The 15,922-nt window shown below is 43.0% G+C and overlaps 5 protein-coding genes across 7 annotated transcripts; 2 read left to right on the forward strand and 3 right to left on the reverse strand.

The window, feature by feature from the left end:
- Positions 1-230: 230 nt before the first annotated feature.
- LOC111594815 lies at positions 231-7,892 on the reverse strand. Its single transcript, XM_023308277.2, has 15 exons — positions 7,355-7,892; positions 6,449-7,068; positions 5,863-6,382; positions 5,277-5,800; positions 4,888-5,210; positions 4,284-4,832; positions 3,916-4,219; positions 3,623-3,847; positions 3,434-3,566; positions 3,261-3,376; positions 3,035-3,204; positions 2,892-2,973; positions 2,584-2,826; positions 2,089-2,532; positions 231-2,012 (listed from the first exon to the last, which is right to left on the reverse strand). The coding sequence occupies exons 1-15, from the start codon at positions 7,632-7,634 to the stop codon at positions 645-647; spliced, it is 5,901 nt and encodes a 1,966-aa protein (XP_023164045.2). The 5' UTR covers positions 7,635-7,892; the 3' UTR covers positions 231-644.
- Positions 7,893-7,958: 66 nt separating this feature from the next.
- LOC111594816 (protein claret segregational) lies at positions 7,959-10,583 on the forward strand. Its single transcript, XM_023308278.2, has 3 exons — positions 7,959-8,578; positions 8,637-9,298; positions 9,355-10,583. The coding sequence occupies exons 1-3, from the start codon at positions 8,395-8,397 to the stop codon at positions 10,564-10,566; spliced, it is 2,058 nt and encodes a 685-aa protein (XP_023164046.1). The 5' UTR covers positions 7,959-8,394; the 3' UTR covers positions 10,567-10,583.
- A 140-nt stretch (positions 10,584-10,723) lies between these two features.
- Positions 10,724-11,900, reverse strand: LOC111594819 (3'(2'),5'-bisphosphate nucleotidase 1). The gene is made up of 2 exons (XM_023308281.2): positions 11,362-11,900; positions 10,724-11,297 (listed from the first exon to the last, which is right to left on the reverse strand). The coding sequence occupies exons 1-2, from the start codon at positions 11,738-11,740 to the stop codon at positions 10,750-10,752; spliced, it is 927 nt and encodes a 308-aa protein (XP_023164049.1). The 5' UTR covers positions 11,741-11,900; the 3' UTR covers positions 10,724-10,749.
- Positions 11,901-12,123: 223 nt separating this feature from the next.
- On the forward strand, positions 12,124-13,401 carry LOC111594820 (electron transfer flavoprotein subunit beta). Of its 3 annotated transcripts, none has more exons than XM_023308285.2 (4): positions 12,124-12,202; positions 12,276-12,329; positions 12,449-13,179; positions 13,252-13,401. In XM_023308285.2, the coding sequence occupies exons 2-3, from the start codon at positions 12,279-12,281 to the stop codon at positions 13,157-13,159; spliced, it is 762 nt and encodes a 253-aa protein (XP_023164053.1). In that variant the 5' UTR covers positions 12,124-12,202; positions 12,276-12,278; the 3' UTR covers positions 13,160-13,179; positions 13,252-13,401. The 3 variants fall into 3 exon arrangements, with proteins under 3 accessions (XP_023164053.1, XP_023164050.1, XP_023164052.1); XM_023308282.2 differs by having other exon boundaries at positions 13,234-13,398; XM_023308284.2 differs by having other exon boundaries at positions 12,168-12,202; positions 12,261-12,329; positions 13,234-13,400.
- A 526-nt stretch (positions 13,402-13,927) lies between these two features.
- On the reverse strand, positions 13,928-15,576 carry LOC111594818 (caspase). Its single transcript, XM_023308279.2, has 2 exons — positions 15,467-15,576; positions 13,928-15,380 (listed from the first exon to the last, which is right to left on the reverse strand). Exon 2 carries the CDS (start codon positions 15,364-15,366, stop codon positions 14,341-14,343), a length of 1,026 nt encoding a protein of 341 aa, XP_023164047.1. The 5' UTR covers positions 15,367-15,380; positions 15,467-15,576; the 3' UTR covers positions 13,928-14,340.
- Positions 15,577-15,922: the final 346 nt, after the last annotated feature.

Consider the following 15,922-nt stretch of genomic DNA (forward strand, 5'->3'; position numbering starts at 1 on the left):
TATATGTATTAAATAATTTGCAAATCACAAGCTGAATATCAATTAAAAATGTGTGTGTGGTGTCCTTTAAACATTTTGTTTTCGTTTTTCTTTTTTATTGAGTAAACAAAAAGCGCGTTAAACCAATTGCAAACAAAGCACTACAAAAAATTAAATTCTTTAAACAATTTGTTTGCCTTAAATATTTTACTTAAACAACGTCGCTGTAAAAGCTATTTATATAAATATGCGCAGCAAAACCGCAAACAACAATTAGTTTTAATTAAGTATAAACATTTGTGTGGGCGGGTAATAGACAATAATATATAATATTTACTTATGTATGTGTGTGTGTGTGTAAGTGTGTGTGTGTATGGTGTATCTGTGTGTATTTTGCGAGTGTGAATGTGTGTGTGTGGTGTCTGGGCGGGCACAGCAAGAGACGCCATTATTGATCTTTGGTTTCCTGCTCGAATTGACAACAAATCGTAAAAACTTTAAAAATTATAACCAAAAAAAGTTTTACAACAAAAAAGAAATATACACACAGTAAACTTTCAACTTATACAAAGTTGAATGTTAGGAAAAAAAGAGCTTAACAAAATTCAAAGCAAGAACCGCGATTCCTTCGAGCGTCGCCATTGACCGCATAGCCAAAGCCACTGCTAATTGCTACCTCCGCTGGCATCCTGATCACAATAGCTAAGCAGGCGCTGGCACAGAATCGTCTTGAACTTGACTGAAAAGCTGTCAAAAATGGCATCCGTATCCTGCAGCAAACTCGACGACGACGTGGACGCCGATTGGTTGCTATCCGATGCTGCAATCAGCGACTTGAACTTCTGATTGAGATTCTGTTCGAGTGCCGAATTATTGTTGTTAAAGTAGAACACGTATGCCAGCTCCAACAGATAGTAATCCAGATCGGCCATGAAATAGCGCTCACACTCGAGCATATCGAACTTATGTTCCAAAAAGTGTACACACATATGATAGATGAGATGCTTGAGATCGGATCGATGCAGGGGCACATAACCCGTGTCCTTACTGAAGTACTCAAATAGCTTAAGAGTGCGTTGGGAGCTGTCGCAGCTCTGCAGGCAAAGCTGAAAGGCCTCCACAAATCGAAAATTGAGCATACAGATCCTAATGCGATATTCATTGCGCAGCAGACGTGAACATTCGGCTATTTTGTCCGGATTGTAGAGCCCATGGAAGGCATACAGGCAGTAGTGTATATAATGGCGCAGCGCTTGCAATGCATTCACATCCCCACCGTCCGTGCTGGGCGTACGGGTGCTGGCATCATCTCTATCCCCCAGTAGTGGAGCTACATTGTCAGCCAGTCCCCTAACTTCCTGGTTGGGCAAGGGCACATAGCTTTGCTCTTCTGGCGAATAGTCAAGCTCCAGGGAACTGTTCACGTCGACTATATGCTGCGCATTGTATGAGTAACTAGCATCGTTGTGGCTTAGATTCTCCAGGCTGCTCAGTAGGTCATCGGAATCTTGGCCAGTGACCGCCTGGTCTGTGCTGGACTTATAGTTAAGCGTTTCGGGCGAGTAACGATGCTCAAAGCTGATATTCGCCTGCTGCAAAAAGTGTGGCTGATATGGCGGAATCACCTTAAGGTAACGCACTGGCTCCTGGTCTAAACGTATTCGTGGACGCGGTAAATTAATCTCCACAGGCGCATCAACGCATTGGGTTTCGAAACGCATTAACCGCTTGGTGGTGGGCAGGCAAACGACGCGTTGTCGCATACGATCCAAGCTGGCGCCCAAGTCGCGGCCGCACTGACCATTCGAGTTCCCACCAAAGGCCTTGACAATGTGATCGGTGGTCATAACAAGGGTAAAATCAGCGCCGCAATCCACATACATTGGTCTCTCGATGCTATCGATGGGCGATGGCTTGACCACAGGTCGGCGATCTTTGTCCTCGGTGCCCAGCTGATGCTCGAGATTCTTCCCCCACGTGTATAGCGTGCACGAAGATGATATCAATGCAAAGTGAAACAGGCCGCTTGAGATCTATCGGCAGCAATACAAACATAAATTAAATAATCTTAAATATTAACAAGTATAAGAAGTAAGTTGATCAGTCTACCTGTAATATTTGCCCAGCAACCTCGCTGGTATCAACTAGATGTGGCGTCAAATGCTCCGTTGGATCAATCTCGAGACCGATTGGCTGACCAGTTGAATAGGCAGATGATGTTGGCATTGACTCTGTATTACTGGGCACTGATATATTATCCGTAGAATCAGATGGCAAAGCCTCATCTTGGGCGGACTCTTTGGTTTCTCCACTGGATTTGGGTATTGCGCCTGCCACAACAGCTGCATACGATGTGCTTGGCTCCACCAATACGCTGTTGTTGCTAGGTGCTGGCAGCAGCGTTTCCTCCAGTCGCTTACTCAGCAGCTCACGCTGTTGATTCTCCTCCATCTTTTGCTTGGCATTGGCACGACGCCTTATTTGATTGGCCAGACGAAGCGCTTGAGGCGAACTGCCCCATGTATACATGCGTTCCTGATCATCTACAGCTAGCTGAACAAACACAAATGTTTAACTGTTTCATTTCAGACTTTGCTAACTCACATTTGTAAAAAATTTCGTATGTATCAGTCTTAAGCTGCAGTCGTTGCCCAGTTCCAAGCGCAATGGCACACTCGTCTTTGTATCCTGACTCTGATCGGAATTGCCAGTGCCAAGCTGTCCAAAATGATTGGAACCAAACACATAGAGCTCGTTGCCACTGCTATTAGCCTCTGTATAGTTGTTGGGGGATGCCTGGCATAGCACCAAACTGTGTGCATGCCCCAGCGAAATTTGTAAAATTTTCTATAAGATACATGATAAACACACAATTTAAATAATGAAATAAGAGCACCGTATATTACACGCACCTTGTACTTAAAGAAACTGACTAGTGTGGGTGTTGCCATATTCTCGCAGCTGCCATTGCCCAGTTGACCATAGATGCCCCAGCTAAGACAATGCATTAATTAGTTTACTAACTTTGTGCTATTAGATTATATATGACACGCACCCCCACATATATAGCTTGCCATCTGCTACGGCTGCATTGTGATATTGACCCGCCTCCAGCATGGTAATATTCATGGCATCCAAAGCAGTTACCAGCATAGGTTGTAATGCCATTTGCATTTGCTGTCCAACACCCAGTTGGCAGAGATTATTGTTGCCAATGGCATACAGCTGTAGGAAATTAGATGTATTAGTAACTAGATAAGAGGAAAAGCCGTAAAACCTACGCCATTATTGGTGAGTATCAGTGTATGCTGGCGTCCACACTTGAGCGCATGCACCTCCAAATCGAGTTGCGAGAGCAGCTCCAACGTCTTCACGGCATGTGCAGGCTCCGGTGGTTCTATAGTATATATGCATGTATACTGAAATTATATCCGTAAATGTGAGAAAAACCAACCTGTTGATTTCTGGGCGCTAAAGCAGCAGGGCACGCCGCTGGACCCCCAGAAATAGGCCACACCATCCACAACACAGGCGCAATAGGCACAGCCAGCCGAGATTGGCTTGAAACGTGATGATTCGATGGCAAACTAAGATAAACAATTGTGAGATTTACAGTTGTCCTTTGTATATTGCTCACACTTGCCTGATTGTCCTCATAGCTGATGCGAAAGTTTGATAAAGCATTTACAATAGAGTCGTGCTTAACACGCTGCGATTCCATATGTAAGAGCACAGCCAAATAGGTTTCGATTAGGCATTTGCTGAACTCAAATATGTGTTCATTATTGTCATTGTTGCTTGAGCTGCTGCTGTGCGAAACAATGGGACGCAGCGAGGGCGCGAAAGGATTTAGCTGCATGGCAAGGCGCTGCAAATAGATAAGAAACTCTCATTAGTAAACATATCCATAAATGAATTGTATAACAAAGAGCTCACCTGTAACACACAGGGTCGAATATGTTCCAACTTGTCCTGTATGAAAGTAAAGTAATCCATTGACACGTGCGGCAAATATGTGATTGTCTCCATAAATATATTTTCGCTTAGATTATACAGACAGACGTTGAGCTCGTTATACCAGCCAAACTCCTGGGCAACTACACTGACCAAAGCATTGAAGGTATCCAAGCAAACGCCGCGCACTTTTGCCAAAATAATGGCGGCCGAAAATAGGCCGCTCTGACAGAGCACAATGCTGGTCATATTCGTATGATACTTCGTGTTGGTAACCAAAAAGTTCCTAAAATAAAAACAAACATTAAATAAATGTATATATCCCAAAAATAAAAACAGCTTTTACTTACCATAAAGGCAGATAGTTTTTATCGTTGACTGCCTTCTCGGCTAGCGTAATCAACAGCAAATTGGCCAAATGAAACTGTGACGAGGGTGACATTTGCAATGCACTAATGGACTCATCGATACCATAGTGATAATCGCTGCAGGATACCCCACTATTTACCACAATGCCCACGTCTTTCACTTTCGCTTGCAAGATGTCGCGCACATCCTCCGAGTGGCGATATGTGATATCCGACTGAATGCTCTTCAGCAACGGATGACACAAATAGGTCGATCGCAATATGTAAGATGATTTCAGGGCCATGGCGCTCAATTGCATCAGCGCATAGGTATGCCCATACATGGCCAGCTTGAGGGCCGTTCGTATGGGCTTAACGCGCGCCACATTGTACGTGATCAAGGCCTGGGTAATCTTTTTGCGACGCAACAAATAATCGCCAGCAAACTCAATGCAATGCTCGAAGGTTAGATCAAACGTGTTGCAAAACTCTCGGCACTGATTCCATTCACTCATCAGCGCAGCGTCCAAAAACAATTCGAATGGTTCCTTTCTGCAGGGTATCAAATATATATCTATGATTTATCTATTCATATTTAAGTACTCACTTAAGCTGGACAGTATAAACATTCTTATTGGTTACAACATAGCACGGATCATAGTTGATCCTGGGAAACTCGCTCTGCATTATCTCCATTTGTCGCAACGAATATTCATTGCTACTATCAGCCGATTCATAGAACTGTACGTAGTCCATGGGTGTATGTATATCCTTGATCTCGAACGCCTTTGCCTTTTCCTCCTTTGTCAGAGTTTCGGCATTGTTGTTATTGCTGCCACCCAGATTCCGAAATTGCGCCATTTGATAAAGCTGCAGCACAGTTTCCTGCTCAAAGCGAAATAACGCCAGCTGAGCTTGCTGATTGAAACGCTGAGGATTTATAAAGATAATTAACTACTGTATAACACGCAGGCGACTATTCCAGCACACACTTACATCATCTTCGGTGGTATGCAACGAGGCCATTGCGCTGCTGATGACGCTAACCGCATTTATTGCATTGGTGGGCATTTCGCTTTGATCGATGCTCGATGCATTACTTGTGGTTGTTGCGCTCGTCTCGTCGCTTTTATTCGTTTGCTCCAACTTCTCAGTGTCTGCATCTTGACTTTCCTTTTCGGTGTTTGCCATCAACGGCTCTTCGAGCGACGATGATGACGTAGAATCACCTGATTCACTGCGACTATGCAGATCCACATATTGTATACCATACAATATGTTAGAGCTAATCAGTATATCCACACAGTGTTGAGGTATCTTATATACGAACAATGGCTTTAAATTAATATCAATTCGATGCACCGTCAGGCTGCAGCTAGTGCTATGCAAGGCGCTTAACAGATAAGTGCTACGCAGATTCTGTATATTATAAAACGAGCCATTCGTGTTCCCCAGAGGTTCCGGAGTAACCGATGGCGAGTCCATAATAGCAAATGTGCCCATATTTGTCTCAGGCATGACTGCAAAGAAAAAATAGATCATATATTAGAAGATTGTTTTTCAAACTGTTGCCAGCGCTTACATTCTTCTATTTTCTGCCGCTGATCGGATAACCGCATCTTAATAGCTTGCAATTTTTTGGAGCCGAGGCTTTTAAGCGAAGCAAGACGTGCCCGCGTAGCTGGCAATATGCCATCAAAGCTATTCACGCCCAATTGCTGCTGATGTAAACGACCGCCGCATTCAATAAAGGATGGCGGCGGAGGCGACGATGATGGCATTTTTGAATTACCATCATTGGCGACCACATTGGACTCAACAACACCGGTAGAAAGCGGAACTGTTTGGGTGCTTGGAGCAATGTCTTCGCTGGAGGGTGGTGCAAAGACATCCTCCTCTAGCTGGCTGCTATCCGATGCTGGATCAGAGCTGTTGCTTTGCCGTGCATCATAGCTAGCGCCACTTTGATTCTTTCCATGCACGGACATCACAATTTGCCAAGCACCCTCGCGAGTCGTGGGCGAACTATCACCAGGATAGACATACTTTATGGCCTTCTGCTCCAGCAGCAACTTGAATTGTGCCTTTAAGGAGGATGTGACCTAGTCAAATAGCAAGAAAGCAAAAATTTGAGAACTTTATTTTTTAAACTTAAGTTATTAACTTACCAGTAACATGACCCCCTCGAAAGTATTGTCCTTACAAATAGTTAAACGCACCACTGAACCAGTTTGAATGGCTGTGCTGGCTATCATGGGACAATTTGGACTGAGGCCCACGAAACAAATCGAGCCATCAGAGTAACCAATGATAGCACGATTTAACCCGGAATAGGTTTTCCACCATACCACGGACAACGGATACGGGCATGTCTTGGAAGCCATGAATGAGGTAGCCATGACCTGGCTATTTCCTGTTGTATCAAAAGGCGGGGCTTGCACTTGAATGGCCTCGCAAGACAAGTCCCCCGAATCGCCATTGGCTAACAAATGCTCTGGAAGCTCATGTCCTAACGGCTCTTCCTCATTAACATTAGCACCTTCTTTGTCTAGCTTAACATGCTGCAATTGGTCTGAAACCTGATCCAAGTTCCACTGATGCTCCACATTTTCATTCCGTGCCGTAGAATAATTGGGACACTTCTTCGAATTGGGGCATTCGTGCGGGCCAACAAATGGTATTATATAGGACGTCACCTGTGTAGTGCTATACAATGAACAGCTGGCCAAATTGTGTGTTTTATCGACCAGAGACAGGGCGGGCACAATATGCAGCGTATTGTCGAAACCTGTTGATAGATAGGACAATGGGCATGGTTAGCGTTGAGTTCAGTAACACTTTAATAGACCTGCCCCCGCTGACGAAGCAGTCAATCAAAACAAAATGTGCTTAAGAAAATCAATAATGTAAATCGCACACACGCACGCATACACAAACGCTTTGCACTCCCACCTACAGCATCAAAAGTAATTTTAGGTTTTACTATGTGTAGCACACTACGCCCGAACCGGAACCCCCACCCCTAGCAGCCATACACCTGCCCTTAACGCCACTACACAACGTCACATACTTACAGAGAACAAGCAGCCAAATACCAGCAGGATCGAAGCAGACATCGTGTATGACACGATTAGTGCGTCGAAACCAGGAGATCATCTTGAGCACCTCTTGGCCACCGCCAGCGCTAATATAACGCAGCACAATTTCATTTTCCTCGCTGACCAGGCACAGGAATTGCTTTTCATCAAACGGTGCGACTGTGACGGTGGAGAGCTTACAGCTGAAATTCGTAATAAGCGGACGAAGCTCAAAAATCTGCAACTCCTTGAGCTCTGCATGCCCATGCACCGCCATCACTAAATTTTTTTTTGTGTGGTCGCTGACGGACCTGCTGAGAGCGTTTCTTCTTTATAATTTTTGTTGTTGCACAAATCAAATTTTAATTTTTTTTACTATTGCCATGTTTCCATAGCAAACATTTTGTTATCGCATTTACAAGTTATCGGATATATGCGATAGGCTGTTTCCAGTGCACACATCAATTAGTCCAATATACTTACTAACAAGCACCAAAATATTTAGACTTAGTCTCAAATAAAAACAAATATGTTAGTTTTGGTTCTTTCTTTTTATTTTTTAGGAACCTTGAGTGTCTTAACTTGAAGTCAATATCGTACTAGACAAAGTTTCAAAATTTATATTGTTATCGATTTGTCATAATTCGTCTGTAAGCTTTATGTGTAAATATGCGCTTACGCACTGTTGATTTAATATGTTAAATTATGTTTGGTGTCTAATATGGTGCCTTAGGTTTTTTTCTGAGCGATATATTAATGAAGGGAATGTCATGACTTATTAATTGCAAAAATTGCTGCATGGAAAAGCATACAAAATTTTAAACCGCCTTATAAAAACTATACTTTAAACAGTGCTGGAAAGCGATAAAAATTGGGAACTAACTTCATACCGATTACGTGAATTATCGATATTGATTAATTCATGCAACTCTACATCCAAACTTAACGGCGCGAATGTAAAATTGGCGTCGCTTGCATTTGCTGATCGCCGTATCGGAATTCTTAAAAACAAATTTCATAAAGAAAGCAAAACTATAATGGAATCACGTTTACCTAAGCCGACAGGCCTAAAACGTCCCACGCAGGCGATTAAGCCAATATTACCCACTGAGCGTATAAAAGCGGCTACTAGTGCAAATTTAATATACAGCGGCTCAACAACAATACAGCCGCTAACGAGAGACTTGCAAAACATTCCGCAAGCATTAAAACAACAAGGAGGTATTTTTTAAAATTAAACATTTTAATTATTTAATTTTTAACCATATTTACCACGTAGCTCGAGCCACCTCGCCCGATTCAATGAAATTGAGTGGACCAAACCGGCTAAAATTGCGGCGCAGCCGATCAGCTTGTGACATCACCGAATTGCGGCAGAATCTTAAACGCACCGGTGTGCCCAATTTGCCAACCATTCCGACGAAATTCCCTCGACATGTTGGAACTTCAACAACGAGTTCGAATTCAACTTCTACGACTCGTATGGCCCGAGCGGGATCAGTCCCAGTTAAGCGTAATCCAGTATCAGCGGCTCCGTCGACTAGTTCAACGCGTCCTTTACAGCGGGCAGCAACAGCGACAGCGACGACTAACAAAACCAAACCCTCTGCAACAGCTGCTGGTGGCGGAGGAGTTGGACCCAAGCGCATTGCTCCTTACGATTTTAAAGCGCGCTTTCATGACTTACTGGAAAAACATAAGGCGCTTAAAACGAAATATGAGAAGCAAATTAATGAAATGGGCGAACTGGAAACGCTGCCCATGCAACTGGAAGAGACACAAACCAAACTAATTGCTACGGAATCAACACTTAAGCATTCTCAAACAGATAACGACTGTCTGCAGCGTCAAGTGAAGCAGCAGACGGAAAAAATTGAGATGATAACCAGCACATTAGGAGAGACAAAACTGGAATTGCAAGATCTTAAAGTTACGCATCAGGTAAGCCACAAGGTTAACACATTGTAAAGCATGATATTTTATATACTGTATTACAGGAAGTTAAAGCAGAGCACGAAATCCTCTCCGCGGAGGTATTAGATCTGCGTAGTCGGAACGAGGAGCTCATGCGAAGCAATGAACAGTTGGCTGCCGACCTGAACTTATGCAGGGAGCAGCTGTTCCAGTCGAATATAGAGCGCAAGGAACTGCACAACCTCGTCATGGATTTGCGTGGCAATATAAGAGTCTTCTGCCGAGTGCGTCCGCCACTTGAATCTGAATTGGATCGTTTGATGTGCAATTGGATATACCATGACGAGGCGACAGTGGAACTTCAGAGCTTAGATGCTCAGGCCAAGAATAAGATGGGACAACAGTTATTTAGTTTCGATCAGGTGTTTCATCCGAACTCGAATCAAAATAGTATTTTTGAAATGGTTGCTCCATTGATTCAATCAGCACTCGATGGCTACAATATATGCATCTTTGCCTACGGCCAGACGGGCAGTGGAAAGACGTACACGATGGACGGCGTGCCCGACAATGTGGGTGTTATACCACGCACAGTCGATCTACTTTTTGACTCTATCAAAAACTATCGCAATTTGGGCTGGGAATATGATATAAAGGCAACATTTTTAGAAATATACAATGAAGTGTTGTACGATCTGCTGAGCAATGAACAAAAGGAAATGGAAATACGTATGGCCAAAAATTGCAACAAGAATGAAATCTATGTGTCAAACATAACGGAGGAAACTGTCACAGATCCCAATCAATTGCGCCAGTTAATGCAGTTGGCCAAAATGAATCGTGCCACAGCATCTACAGTGGGAAATGAGCGTTCCTCGCGTTCACATGCGGTCACCAAGCTGGAACTGATCGGCCGCCATGTTGAGAAACAGGAGGTATCTGTGGGCTCCATCAACTTGGTCGATTTGGCGGGCTCAGAATCGCCAAAGACTAGCATAAGAATGACCGAAACGAAAAACATAAATCGTTCGCTCTCTGAACTAACGAATGTGATTTTGGCACTGCTCCAAAAACAGGATCATATACCGTATCGCAACTCAAAACTAACCCATTTGTTGATGCCTGCATTAGGTGGTAATTCCAAAACCCTCATGTTTATCAATGTCTCGCCGTTCCAGGATTGTTTTCAGGAGTCGGTCAAATCCCTGCGCTTTGCCGCATCCGTCAACTCTTGCAAAGTGGCCAAGGCAAAGCGCAATCGTTTCTTGAACAATTCCAACAACAGTAGTTGCTAAATGTAAAATATTGTCGATTCACGACCACGATTATTATTATATGAATTGTCAGTTTGTCATTTGTATATCTCTTTTACTTTTTTAATAATTGATAAAGCATAATCCAAATTTTTACTTCTCTTTGTTATTACTTAATTTATAATTGTATCAAAACAAAACAAACAAATAAAAGTAGATTACTGATTACGTCTGTGTAGCGCCTACGGCCTGTCGTACTTCTACCGGGATTTTCTCAACCAGCTCTTGGTGATTCTCGCCACTGCTGGCGAGCACACCACGTCGATTGACATGCTCCACATTTTCATGGTATTCGTAATGGTCGCCATTAATATTGGTCAGGGTGCCGCCACTTGCCTCCAGCACAGCCTCCGGTGCACAAGTGTCCCATTTCTTGCAACCGGGCGTAGCAAATACATAGGCGTGTGCTTTACCTTCAAGCAATTGAAGCACCTTAAAGCCGGCCCCACCTACCTTAAGCACTTTGCTGGCATTGAATACATCCACTGCCTTCTGGTGCAATGCATTGGAATGCGAGCGGGTGGTTGTGATAATAAATTCATTTGCTGGCGGTTTCACAGCCGTAAATCCACCAGTGCCTAAGCCTTTGAGACCCCAAATTGTACGGCCCAACTCGCCGCTGGATTGTTTATAGAATGGCTGATGAATAATGCCACCTACAGCTGAGTTCTTTACAGCTATGCCAATGAGCACTGTCACATGTTCCACAAATCCTAAGATGGAAAATACATTCAGATAGAAGTTTGTTATAACTAGTATAGCGGTAAAGCAAGTCACCTTGTGTAAACTCTGCAGTGCCATCTAGTGGGTCAACCCATATTACAAAGTCCTCAGGCTGTGCATCTTTCCAATCCGCCGGGCAGTCTTGCTTAAGGAATGCTTCATCCTGTTCGCCGACCAACCAATCATCGCACACATTCAAATCGGATCCGCCCTCCTCACCAATAATCTTTATGCTGGGAAACTTCTTTGCCAACGATGCGATAATGCATCGTTGTGCAGAACGGTCAGCTTCTGTTTGTGGATCATTTTTGCCTTTGTCGACAATGCCCAGGTCGCCCTGCTTGAGGACATCGCGTATGATGACGCCGGCGCGTTTGGCAGTGTTAATGGACAATGCCATTATTCGCATAATAAGAGGAGCGTTTGTGGCCATCTTCTTAATTCTTAAGTGGTTCTGGACTTGGAATGATTTCTATTGCGAAATACTTTGCGCTTTCACTTTAGTTTATGCACAAAAGATAGCAAAACAGCTGTAAGCTGCGCGTCCAGGCAGGGTACGCAGCTCATACGCTTGCAAAATTTAGTGGGTAAAATATTAATGCAATAATATTCTAATAATATATTATTAAAATATTAAATATTATTTTAATAACAGAAATATGACGCTTATAATTTTTATTTAATTTATTTATTTACAAATTTTATAATATAATAAATAGCTTATATATAAAAGTATAACAATATGAGCTTCTAACATCAGCATACTACCTTCAATGATCAACATACTAATAGTCTGGCAACGCTTTTATGTAAGTGGCAACGCTGCGGCAAATACAACCTTTGGACCCCCAACCACCCCCTCTTATATTCAACAATATCTGCTGTTGCTCGAGAGGTAAATTAACATAGTGCACGATTAATAAAATTAAATTAGGTATATATATAATTATTAGTTTCAAATTTCTTAGAAAATGGCTCGTGTTTTGGTTGGTGTAAAGCGTGTGATCGACTATGCCGTTAAGGTGAGTAAATTTAGTATGAAGCTCCGTTAGATGCTTCCTCTTATCACTTGTTGCGCTTCGTTTTGCGTAATCGTTTTTATTATTTTTAATTAAATGTCTTTCGATTGGGACTGTTTCAGGTGCGCGTGAAGCCGGAGAAAAATGGCGTTGTTACTCAAGGTGTTAAGCACTCAATGAATCCCTTCGACGAGATTGCCGTCGAGGAGGCTGTCAAGATGAAGGAGAAGAAGCTGGCAACTGAGGTAATTGCCGTGTCTGTGGGTCCCACGCAATCGCAAGAGGTCATTCGTACTGCCTTGGCCATGGGCGCAGATCGTGGCGTGCACGTTGAGGTATCAGCAGCTGAATATGATCTGCTGCAGCCAATTCATGTGTCCAAAATACTTGCCAAGCTGGCACTGGACGAAAAGGCTGACTTAGTTATATTGGGCAAGCAGGCAATTGATGATGATGCCAATCAGACGGCACAGATGACCGCAGCCGTCTTGGACTGGCCCCAAGGCACATTCTGCAACAAGGTGGAGAAGACGGATGCGGGCTTAACGATCGCTCGTGAAATCGACGGCGGCCTGGAGACCATCAAGACCAAATTGCCAGCGGTACTCAGCGCAGATTTACGTTTGAATACACCACGTTATGCCACGTTACCTAACATCATGAAGGCCAAAAAGAAGCCCCTGAAGAAGGTCACACCCAAAGATCTGGGCGTAGATACCACGCCACGCATTGAGGTTATATCTGTTGAAGATCCACCAGTGCGTCAAGCGGGCGCTGCTGTTGCCGACGTGGATGCTCTGGTGGCTAAGCTAAAGGCTGGTGGTCATATCTAAGCGAGCAACCCAGCAAAATTGTGAGCAAAATTCTATGTTCTATTTGATTTTGAACTCAAATTACTTTCTATCAGAAACGTGCATTTATCTAGCCTCTAACGATTGATGTGCCGATTGAGAGAGCCAAGTGTCCCCGTAGTGCTTTAAGTCAAATTCAATGTCTGCTTTTTATTTTTGGAATCTGTCGTGTCAAGCCTTAACGAATAAATTGAAGTGATGCTATCATAAACAACGACTATGAGATACCCTGCATTTCTAGCGGGCTTTCTGCTTCAATCATTCTAACTTATCTCAAGACAGAAATAGTAAAATGCACATACACACACACACTAACACACAAACTAACTCACGTCACTCGCTTGTGATTATAAAACTCAATGTGGAATGTGATATTGAACGAGAACTATTCGATCTGCGTAAACTTTACATTCTAAACTTGTTATTACCTTCGCACTTGAGATGTGCGAAATATTTAAGTTCGAATAACTGAAGCTCGATATAGCCTGATCGATTTGTTATCGATGTCTGTTGCTGTTGAGCCTGATCGAGAGTAATTGCATATATCACAGAAACATCATACCATATTTGCCCATTTTCAATGGGTATTCAAAGTGCCACGAGGTCGTCTAGTGGTCAATTTTGGCATACATCCGTCACTTCCTTTTCAGCGGACGTGGGTCAACTTGACGCACCAAATCGGAAAAATTTCCTTTATGTGCGGTCGTGCACGTTCCTAAATGGTCTGATCGAGTCACAGGCAGAGGTCAATTCATTTCATTTAATATACTTTATTTAGCAAGTCAAATAATTGTTCATTTTATTCTTTCTAAAATTATATAGTGTAAATATAAAAGTAAAAATTTGTATATAAACTTTAGAAATTAAGTTTTGAGCTTAACAAGATTAAGAGATATAAATTGTTATATAAGTATATATGTATATATAAAAAATATGACGGACACGAGACGCATAGCAGGCAGGAAAGACAAAGACATGGCAGGAGCTGGCATAGGAAAATTGCACCAGGTTTTTTTTTTGTTTTCCATTTGTATAAAAAATGTAAGATTTTCGAGTTTTTCAGAATTTGCTTAATTAAGTAATTATTTGTGTTTGTTTTGAGGTCTTCGCATATCCAATTTTTTTTATCACTCTGCTTCAGCAGCAGCTCGATTAGTCTGAAGTTAATTGCGTGCGGCCGGTGCCTTTTCCTTGTCGCTGAATAACAAAATGCGTGTTAGCATTGTCGTAATGCAGGGTATTTGCTTCTGTTGATGCATTTCTGGAGTGTCTGGTGTGCAGGACTCAAAGTCAACAGCGACACGCTGGCAGACGAAGGTGAGCAGGGTGAGTATGTCCAGACGCTTGCCATTGGCGGCCAGCTCAGCGCACAGACTCTGCATGAACCAACTGCCACGTGTGGTGTTCCTCCACGAATAGAAGCCCGGTATGGTGGAGTAGGCAATCAGGAAATCGGCATGGATGGGTATCTTGTAGCTCATAGAGGAGTCGCCATCCGTTTCGGTGCGACCAGATACCATGGTGACGCCCGCATCCAAACTATCACCCTGGCAGGCCTGTATAAAGAACAACTTGGGCTTGCCCGCCAGTGTGGGGCAATGATTGGCTGTGAAGTAACTCCAGATATTTTCCAGTTTATATTGCGTATCCTTCGCATATATATGGCCCATTTCTCCGTGCGAGAGTATGGCCACCAAAATGCAATCGTTGTGCTCATGATTCTGTGCCGCAGCATATTTAATTGTGCTCAGAATCTCCTGATAGCGACAATCCTTATACACACTAACATCAAAATCCAGCTGCTTGAGCACCCGAGACAAGTTCTCACAGTCGACATTTGTGCCTGCGCGCGCCTTCAAGGATTGCACAGTGAAGTGCTCGTGATTGAAGATGATGGCCATGCCGCGATTCTTGTGCCGCATATTGTATTCGGCTGCATGTCGATCGGTCACCATTTTGGCTACATATTTGTGATAGCCAGACGAACCGTAGCCATTCAATGCCAGCTGACCGATGGCGCCGCTGCCAAAGCTACTTTGGTTGTAATTTGTCGAGGTCGATGCACTGTTGCTTGAGCCCACGGAGCCAAAGGCATCGGTTAAGTCGTCTGTGTTGGTACCAGCCTCGACGCGAATGCCTACCTGGTCTGTGGACTCTATTTCGTTGTTGATATTGCTGTTGGCGGCCATTGTTAAAAATTACCCTGTGAATATTAATTTTGATGAGTCACACGGCGCGGTTATTGTTGTCCAGGCAAACAATAAATGGCGAAGACGCTAATAATGCTACCTTGGTGAACGTTTGTATTAAAATTGCGGACACTTGTTGTTACAACAAAGAAATACGATGCGAAACTGCAGCACTGCAGCAGTTTGTCTAGTTTTGTACTCTCTTTGTTTGTTTTATGTTACGATTTTCGCAAACTTAACATAGCTGCATACTGTTAATAACAGCATGCTATACTCTTACCGGTAAATTGCGCAGTTTAAATTTTAAATTCTACTTGTTTCTGATTATTCAGCAACAAATGCTAAATGCTTTATTTAATGTTCGATTAATATCAACAAATCAAATTAAGTTTTATATAAATGATGATGTTGATATTGTAGTGCAAGCTACAATTGAGCACCTTACTCAGCGCAACAGTGTGGTGAATTTCAATATGCAACTCACTCTGATATGCAAATATTGCATCCCCAAAGGTGCATTGAACTCACATTTCTAAAATATAAAACTATAAATTAA

Source organism: Drosophila hydei, unplaced genomic scaffold (assembly GCF_003285905.1).
Source record: "Drosophila hydei strain 15085-1641.00,03,60 unplaced genomic scaffold, DhydRS2 tig00000290-arrow-arrow-pilon, whole genome shotgun sequence".
NCBI classification, from domain to species: Eukaryota; Metazoa; Arthropoda; class Insecta; order Diptera; family Drosophilidae; genus Drosophila; species Drosophila hydei.

Bases quoted from the DNA above. Each gene is read 5' to 3' on its own strand.
- LOC111594815 (XM_023308277.2), bottom strand. From the start codon at position 7,634: ATGGCGGTGCATGGGCATGCAGAGCTCAAGGAGTTGCAGATTTTTGAG. The intron at 2,974-3,034 runs GTGCGTGTCATA...GCATTGTCTTAG, and splicing joins GGCAAGCTATATATGTGGGG to CTGGGGCATCTATGGTCAAC. The intron at 2,533-2,583 runs GTGAGTTAGCAA...GTGTTTGTTCAG, and splicing joins ATACGAAATTTTTTACAAAT to CTAGCTGTAGATGATCAGGA.
- LOC111594816 (XM_023308278.2), top strand. From the start codon at position 8,395: ATGGAATCACGTTTACCTAAGCCGACAGGCCTAAAACGTCCCACGCAG. The intron at 8,579-8,636 runs GTATTTTTTAAA...TTTACCACGTAG, and splicing joins AGCATTAAAACAACAAGGAG to CTCGAGCCACCTCGCCCGAT. The intron at 9,299-9,354 runs GTAAGCCACAAG...ACTGTATTACAG, and splicing joins ATCTTAAAGTTACGCATCAG to GAAGTTAAAGCAGAGCACGA.
- LOC111594819 (XM_023308281.2), bottom strand. From the start codon at position 11,740: ATGGCCACAAACGCTCCTCTTATTATGCGAATAATGGCATTGTCCATT. The intron at 11,298-11,361 runs GTGACTTGCTTT...TTTCCATCTTAG, and splicing joins CACTGCAGAGTTTACACAAG to GATTTGTGGAACATGTGACA.
- LOC111594820 (XM_023308285.2), top strand. From the start codon at position 12,279: ATGGCTCGTGTTTTGGTTGGTGTAAAGCGTGTGATCGACTATGCCGTT. The intron at 12,330-12,448 runs GTGAGTAAATTT...GGACTGTTTCAG, and splicing joins TGATCGACTATGCCGTTAAG to GTGCGCGTGAAGCCGGAGAA.
- LOC111594818 (XM_023308279.2), bottom strand. From the start codon at position 15,366: ATGGCCGCCAACAGCAATATCAACAACGAAATAGAGTCCACAGACCAG.